The following is a 12,424-nucleotide window of genomic DNA, read 5'->3' on the forward strand; positions in this document are numbered from 1 at the left end:
GCCACTGGCAGCCGGCGCTCAGTACATCGTTATAGCTAGTCTTGCTTTAGGTCCATCGCTAGGAATGTACACGAGATGTCTTTATCAGTTAATCTGAAAGTGCCCCTCGGCAGGGACCCTCCAGCTGTTCGCTGACCACTGCTCTATTGCTTTAGAGCATCCGACTCGAAGGTGCGTACCTGCATGCTCTGCTGGGTATTCAAACAGCAGGTTCTGATGCGCCCCAAAAGAAAAATCTTCTGTAAGTGGTGCACAGGTTAGCACAGAAAAAATATCTGTGTGGTGGGACAGTCTTGTTTGGAGAACTTCTACTCAACCAACCTTGAGCTTGCATCACAACCAACACCCACTCTTGTCTGCTTAGCCCTTTACTTATTCTATATAAACAAGTACATTGAAATAGGCACAATTTATGATTCTGAAACATTTACATGTATGGTACTACACGCTTTTACTGTCTGATATGAGATTTTAAAATCCCATTATTTACAATGAAATCCACGGTTTTCCTTGTCATGCCACCTCTTTAGCTGATCAAAATGAAACCTGGGCCTTGGAAGACTGCAGAAATGACCAAGGCCTGGTACTGAACCCCAGGCTGGGGTATGCTGCTAGCTGGTACGGGTTGCTGCTGATGTCTGTACTTCAGATTAGCATGGTTGCTCCGTCTTTCTTTGAAGAAACGGATGCATCTCACTTATGCCACCAAGCCAAGCCTTGTAATCTTTGCCGACAGGAAGGAATGAATGATGAACACAATTGGTTTCGGACAGGAATGAAGGTCGAGTTGCTGAAAGTACAGAAAGATATCAAGTTGAGAATGGTTAAATTAGATTACAGCTCAAATAAGCAATCATTTATGGAGTACTTGATTAACTGCTCTCCGGTATTTTCAGCAGACTTCTATTAATAATAACTCTTTATTACAACATACTGTCTTTCCTTTGCACACAGCTGCACGTACTTAGGTTACTAAAAGTAAGTAATAAACATCTTGAGAGCAGATGAGATCCTGGTGCCTCTGGGCTTGCATCCACCTGGGTAAGCAGCAGAAAACTGAGTCAGATGCTGCAAGAAGTCTTCCAAGAGGTTCACACGCTCCATCTTTTCAGACTGTTTCTGACCAGGGATGGTGGTGGGACTGCTATGTCCAATATACAACGCATCTGCTGTTGGTCACAGCTGAAGCCAGGATATTGCACCTTCAGCTGATGCTGCAGTTGCTCCTGTTCACACATCTGGCAGCAAGACTGAACTGAGACTTCTTTTTTCCATGGTCGTGCTTCAGATGATCTCACCACGTGCTTGCTAAGCATGACAGACTTGTCAGTGTGGACAGCAGGTTCAACACTAGGTTCACATCAAAACAAACCAGATTTGCCTTTCCACCAGTCATGCATCAACTTTATTGAGAGCTAGTAACAAGTTCCCCTCTGAAAGCCTGACAATAAGCAGTTCACAGTGTGTATTTTATCAACGGTGACATGAAGAATTGAGCACCCCATGTGCTCAGGAACTGCTGAAAAAATCTGGCAGGAAATACCATGTTTACATGCATAATTTATGGTATCTAAACCGCTTGTAGGAATAAGCACCTTATTTTTAGGCATTGTGACAGCTAACTTAGAGGCCTAAGCAGATAGTTTGCACTACATTTGTAGTCTTCAATTTTTTTCAGCAGCTAGATGTTCAGAAATGTCTAAAACATAGCTTGTTGTCATAACATAAAGTCCCTATGTGTATGTTGGAATAAATAATATTCTTAAGTTCTTCTACCGGCAATCATTTAAAAAGTGAAATGGATACGTATACAAATTCTAGAATCTGGCTACATAGAGAACTGTTTGTTCTTAAATATAAGAAATCTTCCATCCCTCTTTGCATGATTGTACCACTTTATGTCTCCTTTTAGTTTATCTTGTTCTAAAGCTAGATCATCATGCTGTACTAGAATGCACAGTGTCTAGATACTGGTATTGGAACCTGTAGTGGCCAGCAGTTATTAGTGCTTCTCCACCCTCACAGCCTGAAAGAGCACCAAAGAGATGGTAATGTGCATCCCTCTGCTACACACAGTACTTACAATTTCTCCATCCTTTCCTCCAAAGTCTAAATAAAGCATCCTTATCCCATCATCTGAGGACATTTTCAGTTTTTCATAGGGATATTGTGCAATTGTCTTAGAGAAGGCACCATCTTGCGGCTCAGTTGTAAGAGAGAATCCATGTTCGTAATGGATGGTCAAACGGCACTCCTGGCTTTTATACGTGCAAGCTGAAGAAGGAGAGAAAATTTAGTCTGTAACATTCTTAAAAGCAATAAATTCCATTTGGGTGCAGACACCTGCATTTTACATTTGACCTTGACACTATCTTGCGCGAAGTGACCTTTCCTAAAACTGGGCTAATCATGCTCTAATGGTAAACCTGCAGATTTGGAAAAACAACAGAATGGCTTCTGTGCAAGGTCCAAGCAAGGTCTTTTAGTTCTGCTATAAACACACAGACTAAAATTGTGCTTGGCAGTAGCGGTACTGATGTCAGTCCTTTCAGTTATTCACTGCGTTCTTCGTGTGGCAGCGTATTTCTACGTGCTGACACAAAAACAATCCAATGAAGTTTAAGAAGGTTCAGGCTGGCATTTCCTCCTTGCAAGCCTTCACAAAGTCACAGCTAAACATTGTACATAGCCAAAATCAATGAGTGAGGCACACAACGCACGACAAAACGGGAAGCTGTAAAGGGTTTCCCTGAAGTATTTTGACAAAGATGAAGACACTCCCGAGTCCTCATTAGTGTCATAATTGAAACAGGGCCCAGATAATTGTATATAATAGCTACTGCAGCAGAAAGTCTGCATCATCCCCTCAGCTCAGAACCACAGGCCAGGATCCAAATTAAAAAATGGAAGAGTTTAGGTGTTCACATCCCAAATTCCCTTCTCTCCCACTTTCCTGTGAACGACCCTGGCAAGGACAGTCCTTGGCACTGGGATAAAAGCACCACGATAAAAGGGCTGATGCCCTCCTCCTGTTTTAGGAAAGAAAGGCATCGATGTCACTGGGCTGAGGAGGTGGACGTGGTCTCCAGGTGGTTCCCGCTGAACACCCTGCTTGGCTCCCACATCGGAGGCCCTCGCAGAGCAGCCTGGCTCCCCACGAGGCACGGGCCCGTACCTGAGGTCTCCACGAACTCAGCACTGCCCTTCGCTGTGGAGTGGATTTGTGCTTTGGCTCTTGCTCTCACACTTTTAGGCGACGAGTGGAGATAATGTTCAACTTTAACTGCCCTATCAACTGGAGAGCTAGTGGGAGAAGGACCCCAAATCCTGGGGGTACTCAAGAGAAAGGCACAGCCTCAAAGCCCCAGAGCCACGCCAGGTTAGCAGCTACCTGGCTGAACGGGGCATCGCTCCAGAGCATCTGCAGCTGATTACTTTTATTCCAGTGGATTTTTTAGGTACAGAAGTGCTGAGAAGTGACACCCTGATGTTCAGGGAGAGAAATGACTACCCATCAAAATGTAGCTTTGGACTGATTTGTATTTTTTTACCCTTTTCAAGTGTGTAGAGCTGGGTGAATAACTGACCAATTCACGCTTGTGAATGTGCTGGTCCTCCTCTGCCTCCCACCAGGCTCTCAGGGGTCTCCTGAGTCTCAGAAAAATGCTCTTTTCTGTGGGTTTCTGGATGAACCTCTGACGATCACTCCTCCATGACACACAGCCCTACATGGCTGACTACAGGCTTGTGTCTGAAACACCATGCCAAAAACAAGACCAAAAGTCAGAATGACAGTGACTGTCTCACTGGCCACAGGTACCACACCAGCTGGGGCTGGCTCAGAAACCAAGGGGACAGTATTTTAAAATATGCACTTTTTTTTAAATGAATCACCCCTAGCAGGAGGAGCTTGAACTACCCACGAGTGTTACACGGAGATGTGGAGACGCGGCACCGCGGGTGTGACTCACATGTGGTGATTTCTGTGATGAGCTCCGCAGAATTGTGGCAGCCCTGCACTACGCTCCTCGTCCACAGTGAGAGGTCTCGGCTTGTTTCCGTCCTGAACAGATGGGTTTCAATCCCTTGCCTTGTACCGGTACGGGTTGCGAAAGACAAATCCACCCCCGACTGCGGTGAGCCTTTTCCTGGGCCAGAATGGACCAACCTGCAATTGGATTTGAAAACACATCAGGGAATTACAACGCTGACAGAGCGCACTGCCCCCAAATCCCTACCTGAGCACAGCTCTGCTCTGGACGTTCCCAAACACACGTGGCTGGGAGCATGAGAACTCGTATCTCCTCTGTATTTGAGCTTGAAGTGACTCCTAGTGACATGCGGAAGAGAGAAGGTCCAAAGCAGCGAGCAGTGAAGCAGCTGGACATGCAGGTGATGGCGGGGATGTCCCAGCGGGCCCTAAATTCCTAACAAATGGTAGAAAACGCCCCTTTGGATGAGGAACTGAGAGAAATCACTGACTGGTCTGTTGTGACGGGGTTTGGTGCACAGGTGCAAGCGCTCACTCAAGGTGAGGCAGCTGAATCCGACCTTTACTGTCGGGCTGTAGCTGCCATAAAGCTTAAATATCTGCAGACAAATTCAATGGTAAATGCTGTCAGATAAAGAAAGAAGTTCTGTAAAATACACAAATGCCAAAGTACTGTCTTGTGCACACTTTTCCCGTAAGGAACCTGCAAAACACAAAATGCAGCAGCTATTTGTAATCTGAAATTCACATTTTGCTGCATTTAACGTTTTTTTTGCCTGGAATCAACAGCTGTTCTCCCATGACCAGGAAAAATTCCCTAATTGCAGGGAATAATTTTGTGTGAGAAAATCAACACCTTATACTACTTAATTCTTCTTTAAGACTCTCCTTTTGGGTTTTTTTCCTGCAGAAGCGTGGACAGTGAATACAGAGTTCATCACTCTTTGAGACCCAGGCACTAACCCTCTGAGGAAGCTGCAAAATGAAACCACAGAAGTTCTTCTGAAAAATATATTTGTCTTCAGTCTCCTGTCTCCCTTTCTATAGGCAAACAATATACTTCATATGAGACTATAAAGTAAGTATGTAGCATGGTAGTAGAATACTTGTGCTGAAGCATAAAACATTAGATTATACTAATCATCCACTGCATGCTAATTCACCCTCAAATTATTGTTTTGCATCTGGAAGAACAGTTAGCTGACGCTGCAGAAGTATGCCATTAAACAGAGATGTTTTAAATAGGGAAAAAAAGCAGAAAGGAAAGAAAAAGCACAACTTCAGCTTTTCAGTTATTGAAACACTAACCATAGGGCATCTGAAATTCTCACCAATTCCCTGGCAGTCCGTGCTGACATTTGCAATGTGCCTGGTGCAAAGAGACGCGTCCCTCTCGCATACCCAGCCAGAAGGTTTGCAAGATTTGTTCATGCTCAGGTCTGTGGTACCTTCCTTTGGAATTGAGCATCTGCCTTGATTTCGTGGTCCCAGGAGGCCCCAGGAGGCAAGGGGCAGAGTATCCCAGCAGAGCTGCCCTGCCCTGTGTCTGGGCAGGAAAGTCTTTTCCAGAGAGGCACCCTCACCCGCTCCAAGTGCTTTTTTTTCCCCCAGAAAGGCTGTGTTAACACCCCGCTCAGCCTTGATGCTCAGGGCCTCCTAACTGCACCCGAGGCAGATTTTGCAGTCAGGGAGTCAGCGGCAAACGAACAGCCCAAAACCTCATAGAATCATAGTTTGGGTTGGAAGGGATCTTTCAAGGCCATCTAGTCCAACCCCCCTGCAATGAGCAGGGACATCCTCAACTCGATCAGGCTGCTCAGAGCCCCATCCAACCTGACCTGGAATGTTCCCAGGGATGGGGCATCTACCACCTCTCTGGGCAACCTGGGCCACTGCTTCACCACCCTCATTGTGAAAAATTTCTTCCTTATATCTGAAATCTGCCCTTTTTTAGTTTCAAACCGCTACCCTTTGTCCTATCGCTACAGGCTCTGCTAAAACGTCTGTCCCCATCTTTCTTCTAAGTACTGGAAGGCTGCAGTAAGACTTTTATTCACTTTGATTTGGCGTGAGGAGGTGCAAACTCTGAGGAGAAGCTGCATCTTGATAATTAAAGCAGGAGATTGGGCACTGAAATCTCCAGCGAGTTCTGCTGCTGCTGCCCGGCCCCGTCCGGTTGCTCAGACGCAAACAGAGCTGCCGCGCTCACGCTGCCTTCTGCTAGCGGCGGGGACACGGACAGCTGCGGGAAAGCAGCCTGGAAAATCACATCAAGTTTGTCATTAGAAATAAAACTATTCCAGCTTCAACCTGGGTCACCCCTTCTCTTCTATACAGCGCTCATCAGCTGTGCTAAAAATTGTTTTCTAATACTTGGGAAACTGAGTATGTGACAGATGGTTCCGATGTTTTATTTCCTTTCATATCCACCCTCCCGCTCCCCTTTGTGCTTTACCCGTAGAGCACTGGCATTGCAGGTTCGTCAGCATATGGACACAATGAAGATGTACTTTACAAATTAAAGTACATGGACACAACTAACGAACATAGTTTCTTGCCTGCCTTCATATTCGCATTATCCCCTCATTATTAAAAATTCAGTCTCACTATTTCAAAATCCTCTTCTATCATATAACACCAGATTGTGCTTTGGAAAATCATGCAGTTAAACATGAACGAGGCAAATATGCAGGGGAACATTTGATTGTATTTACGTATCAGCTGTCAGTACTGATATATTTGGTACAGGTTGAAGGATTCCCAAGATATAATAAAGTCGCATTCACGTGAGCTGTTTTGTTTACATAAAAGATATTTTATCCTAAAGACCACAAAAATACCTTAAAGGGCAAAAGAATAGTCTTAGAAACGTCACAGAAGGGTTCCCCTCGCCTCCCGTCACTCTGACTGCAGCGGAGGTTGTGAGCACGGTGCACCCTGTGTCCCGGAGTCGAAACAGCACCCCGGGGCCAGCTCTGGCGATACCCACCCACAGTCCCTGAAGGTTACTGGGCTCTGTGGAGATTCCTGAGGTGTCTGCGAGTGCGCAGGAGCCCGAACTCTCCTCCCCGGAGCAGCCAGAGCCGCAAGAGGGCAGGAGAAGTTTGGTCACGATCAAGTCTGTTTGCACAGCGCGTAGATCAGGTGGTGGCTGTAAAATACAACTCTTGGCATGCTCCAGGGAGCCAGGGAGACACTTCTAATCTTCTCCAATTTCTCCCTTGTCCGTCTATGTTTTGGGGACCTTTTTGGCGTTATTCTTTGCAAATGTGTGACAGCAAGATGGGTACGGTCCAACGTGAAGTGCTGGTACTGGGTGAGACGCACTGGGACCCGCCTCTCATCCTAATGCTATGAAAAGAGTTTCAACCGTTTTCTGCAGCAGCAAACTCTAATGGCCTCTTCAGAAAGGACAGCGAGACCAGCACTGACATTCAAAGCAAGTGTTCAGCTGCTCACCTGAGATTTGTCTCAGAAGAGGCCATGATACAAGTGCATCAGCAGTCGTGCAGCTCTGCCCAGCAGAAAGCTTCTATCATCTGACCTTTCCTATGTTAACACCACTCCCTACTCTGACTTAGCATTTGAAACCTGCTCTGGAATGGCTGTACTCATTGGAAATCTATGCACATGCTGGCAATTCATCCAAGCTCTGCCCCGGAGGGAGCCGCAGCCACCTCCGCTGCGCCGGGAGGAGGAGCGGGTAACTTGCACAGCTTGCATGCCACCTCATACACCTTCGCTGGGGTGCTCGGGGACCCCAGTGCTCCCCGCCTGCCCCTCTCTCCGCTGGCACTGAGGACTAACGGGTGCCCAAGCTCCTTACCCAACTTACCATGGCATTAACTATCAAACTGCTTTAATACTTTCTGGTTACAGACCTCAGCTTTGCACAAAAGTTACTCACCTGATCTTTAATCAGAGCCCAGCATGGGCTGCTTTACTATTATTTTTTTTCATTTCATATCTGGCTACGATAGATAATTCAATTTGATGGCAAACATTTAAGATGTAATTACTTAAGCCCCATTCCCATGCTAGAGGGACGCACTGTTATTCAGGCATACGGAAACAGTGAAACAGAGATTATGACAAAAAGGTCCTTGGAGTCAGGGCTACGAGCCAGCTGCTATGCCTCCCAGTGCAGAGATTTAAAGGAATGACTTAAATCTCCTGATCTCAGTTTTATTTGAGCTATTACTTATATTCTGCACAAAGCTGGGAAAGACTGACTGGAAAATACTTTTAGGTCTTAATAGCATCCATAGGTTGAAGGCAAACTTATCACCAAACAGAAAGGGCATGCTGAAATTCTGCTGTAAGAAGATTGTAATCCTTCTACCACTTTCCAATTTTCTCTGCTCATTATGTCTTGGGTAGATTAAGCACGACTCCGTACAGTATCTGGCACTGAAGTTTTCCAGTTTCAGCAGCTTTTCAAATATGCATTAGCTAAGCAAAAATGTTTTCCCAAGGACTCATAAAAAAATGAAAGATGGGAGCAGCCAAGATTACAACATGTGGTCTGCAAACTTTCCAGGTGAAAAGTTCTAAATTGCACTGATCAATGCACAGAGGGGATTAAAAACCCCATCACGAGGAGGGTAATCACTGACCAAGCATGAACACAGCAGTCAATACCACCAGCAAACCTGTGTATTTTTTTGGTATAGCTGTACTCAGTGTGACAGATCATAAAAGCAGAATCCTGCAGGGTTTTAATCAAAATCATCCAAAACAGTAAGTGTAATGATTTAGGGAATCTGTCAATTTATGTAAGATGTTTACCTTGGGGATTCATGTATTTATCAGATTGTGACTTCTTTCTGAATGTCAAGTTCTGTATGTCTGCTGTCTTTTTCCCTGAGTGTTAAATTCACTGCGATACTAGTAAGAAATCACAGAGATGGGGCTGGAATGGTTGTCAGGAGGTCACCCGGCTCATCGCCCTTCCCAGAGCAGGGCTAACTGTGCCGACACGCTCCTGAGGGTCACAGGTGTTACCCGTCCCTCAAAGTCCTCAGTGGTGAGGATCATACACCTTTCCTAGAGAACCTAATCCAGTACCTCACCCGCACACCAAGTTTTTCCCAAGACCTACCCCAAACCTCCCCTGCCACAAATGCAGCCAACTATGTCCTGTTGTATCTGGCAGGGACCTGGAGAACGTGCTCCCCTGTCCTCCTCCTGGTTTCTCATCTTCATACATGAAAACTATTGACAAGTTTTCCATGGACTTCTCCAGATTAAACAACCAAGGTTTCTTAAGTATTGCCCTACTGATACTGTTTTCTAGGTCCTACATTTGCACTGCTTTCTTCTAGACCTTCCACAGTTAACTGGCATCTTTTTGGAAGTGCAATGCCTCACGTGAAGGTGGTTATCGCCTGTATCACTTGAGGCTTTACTCATGCTCTGTAGTTAAGTTAGATTACTACAACTACCCAACACACACCACTTCTGCTATAACGCAAGATGATTGTCTTTATTTTCTCAACAACATAACACTGTAGATTTAAGCAATTTCGCCACACTGCCCACATGCTTCCTGGCAGAGTAACTATTTTGTCAGTCGTTCTCCACCCCAAACCAGCGCATCTGAGCGTTCCCTAGCATTGAACTTTGCGCTTGTCCTTTCTGAACCGCATCCCGTCTTTCTTATAGGCCATTTTCCCAGTCGTAAAGACCCTTCAGCAGCCTGACACCTGTGTCAAGTAACTCCTCATCCCCCTTGAGCCTGAAGGCCAATGCTCTTCCACTCACACGGGAATCCCACCGGACAGGGAGATGACTATCCCCACCCAAGGCAAGCCAGTCTGCCATCAAATCTCAACTCCTGAGAAAAAGTAATTAAGTAACAGACTCTCCAAGACGAGGACTTAGATTGTTTGATTTGGTAAATCAGTCGTCACTGATGACGAGGGCTGGCGATGCCCACCAAAGGGCTGTCTTTACACATGCCGAAGTGTGGGCAGGAAAGGCCAGAGTGTGCTGCAGGGTCTTCAGTCACTGGGAGGAGGACGACTTGGGTCCGTGTACAAATGACACCCTGAAGCACTGGGCAGGAGATGCATCACTTTCTGCTGGGGTGCTCTTGCTACACAAACTAAGGCTTTAGTCACACAGCTGGACGCAGCCTCCAGCTCCAACACCTTACTCAGTTTTCATTGGGAATTCCCACCTGGGATTGCCAGCCTTCAGGGCCACGATGTGCAGCAGGCTGCAAGCTGCAAGGCATGGGGTTCTCGCCTCACGTTGCAATAACAAAGAGTGAGTCAGAAGGCAGCTTCCCAGGAAATCTGAAAGCTCCATCACAAGTAGATAGACTGGGACAAAATGACCATCAGTGTAATTCACCAAGTTCAATTTTTTTTTTTTAAATATAATGATTTAGCAGCAAAGTCTCAGTTCATTTGGGGAGACAACTAAGAGGCCAAGAACAAAAATTAACTAATGAGAGTGCAGTAAGAGACCCACTGCTTTTGGCCATGTGCTACCAGCCCTTCTGAATGAGAACTCTTTGAAAATGGTATAATAAGAGGCCTGTAGCAAGGCCAAAACAGTGGAACAGCAGCTCTTTCTCAAGGCCTTTGGCCCTACTGGCAGAGAAATGTGATTAAGATTCACATCAAGAAGCAGTTTTCACTGCATAAAGACAACCATGGGAAAGCTCTCTCTGAATTAGTGTTGATGGATACTTTCAAAATAATGCACATGGTTATTTCCAACCTAGATTCAAGATGTGTCTTCCAAGCTCACCATTTTAAGCTAAAAGAAGCCAGAAATTTGTTTCCTAGAGCAGGAACACAAGCTGTGCTGAAATTAAGTGTCTCTGTCATATATGTGCAAGCCCCACAAAGCTCCAGACAAGTGGTGCAGAGCTACCTCACCAGCATGTCCAACTCAAGGCAACAATTCCATGTTTCTCAGCCTGGAGGAGTGGCTGGAAATTCACGTGCTTCTGCCAAGCCCTCAGGTCTGCACACTGAGATAGAAATCTCAGGAGAACAAGCTCTTGGCTTTTTCAGCACGCCTGCCTCTGGATCTGGGCCAGACGCGTCCATAATCCTTCTGGTATGCTTCTGGCCATCAGCCTCAGCCAGAACTTGAAACAGGGGAGAAGTGAAGAGTTAAGCTGAGCACATTGGCCCATTGAAGAAGAATCTGCTTCTCAAACCATGACATTTCAAGTGTGATATATAGCTGTGCACCAGCTACACCTGTTCCGGACTGACTTAGCCCTTCTCACCACTCTTGAAGCAGTTGTAATAAAAAAACACAGGTACCTGGTGGCCAGCAGGGGATAGGTATGCAGCGGGCTGAACCAAGCTTCCTTCATCCGCGGCATGCTCTCATATATTAAGAGGTCTTTCTCCGTCAACACCACCAACACTGGCTTCCAGTGCTTGTCGTTGTCTCCTGGCACCTGAAAGAGAGCAAAATCTCAGTGAAACAACCAGAGACAAAGCTACCATCGTGGAAAGCCTGATGTTATGAACATGTCAAGTCCCAGGCGAGATAATGGACAAATGAGAGTTTTACTTTGGCTTTTTGACATCTCCCACCTGAATTTATAACCAGCTGCAGCAAAAATGGAGTAAAGTGCAATGACATCTGCTGCTCTCATTAGCACTGCCATTTCCAGCCCCCCTTGCAGCCTTCCCTTACTACAGCTACTCCATAAATGCAGTTGTGGAAGAACACCAAGACAGAGCTGGCTATTATTTAGCTGTGGTATGCATGAAAGGTCCTTAAATGTATATTTATAAAGTGCACCATTCATGTGTAGCTGGCACATTAACCTAAGTGCTGGACATTGCTGCTGCTGTTTCTATTTTCATGAGTGAAAAAAGCTGCAACATCATCACTATTAAAGAAGAGTGTCAGGTAGTAAAAAATAGTGGTTTGGGAGCAGATGCTTTTTTCCTCAGCAGTTCATGTTTTCACTGCTTCTCCTTCCTCAATGCTGTTCTTCCAGCTTTACAGATGCCAATTTATAGATATCCAACCTAAACCTGGGGTTGATCATAGAACCATAGAATAGTTTGGGTTGGAAAGGATCTTTCAAGGCCATCTAGTCCAACCCCCCTGCAATGAGCAGGGACATCTTCAACTCGATCAGGTTGCTCAGAGCCCCGTCCAACCTGACCTGGAATGTTCCCAGGGATGGGGTATCTACCACCTCTCTGGGCAACCTGTGTCGCTGTTTCACCAACACTGATCTGAAGCATTGACTCAGTGATGGATCTACATTTCAAACCCATCCGTAGAAGATGCTGAAAGACTGGGGCGTCAGAGCCCTTTACTGGCTGCATAATCCAGATGTGGAATTATATTTTGCAGGTTAGACATGTGGTAGTCCACATGGCTACACAATTACCATTATGGGGACCAAGTATGGATCCTGGATTTTGCTTATTCTACTCTGGCAGC

At 45.8% G+C, this 12,424-nt stretch overlaps 1 protein-coding gene across 1 annotated transcript in view; it reads right to left on the reverse strand.

The window, feature by feature from the left end:
* Positions 1 to 325: 325 nt before the first annotated feature.
* SNTB1 (syntrophin, beta 1 (dystrophin-associated protein A1, 59kDa, basic component 1)) overlaps positions 326 to 12,424 on the reverse strand; it is a gene marked incomplete at its 5' end in the record, with an annotated part of 53,713 nt that continues 41,614 nt past the window's right edge. Inside the window, 4 exons of the mRNA XM_010290395.1 lie at positions 326 to 790; positions 2,084 to 2,274; positions 3,972 to 4,168; positions 11,278 to 11,417. Coding sequence (XP_010288697.1) covers positions 698 to 790; positions 2,084 to 2,274; positions 3,972 to 4,168; positions 11,278 to 11,417 — 621 coding nt within the window. The remainder of the gene's footprint in view (positions 791 to 2,083; positions 2,275 to 3,971; positions 4,169 to 11,277; positions 11,418 to 12,424) is intronic.

This window comes from Phaethon lepturus, unplaced genomic scaffold, assembly GCF_000687285.1.
Source record: "Phaethon lepturus isolate BGI_N335 unplaced genomic scaffold, ASM68728v1 scaffold47660, whole genome shotgun sequence".
Lineage (NCBI taxonomy): Eukaryota > Metazoa > Chordata > Aves > Phaethontiformes > Phaethontidae > Phaethon > Phaethon lepturus.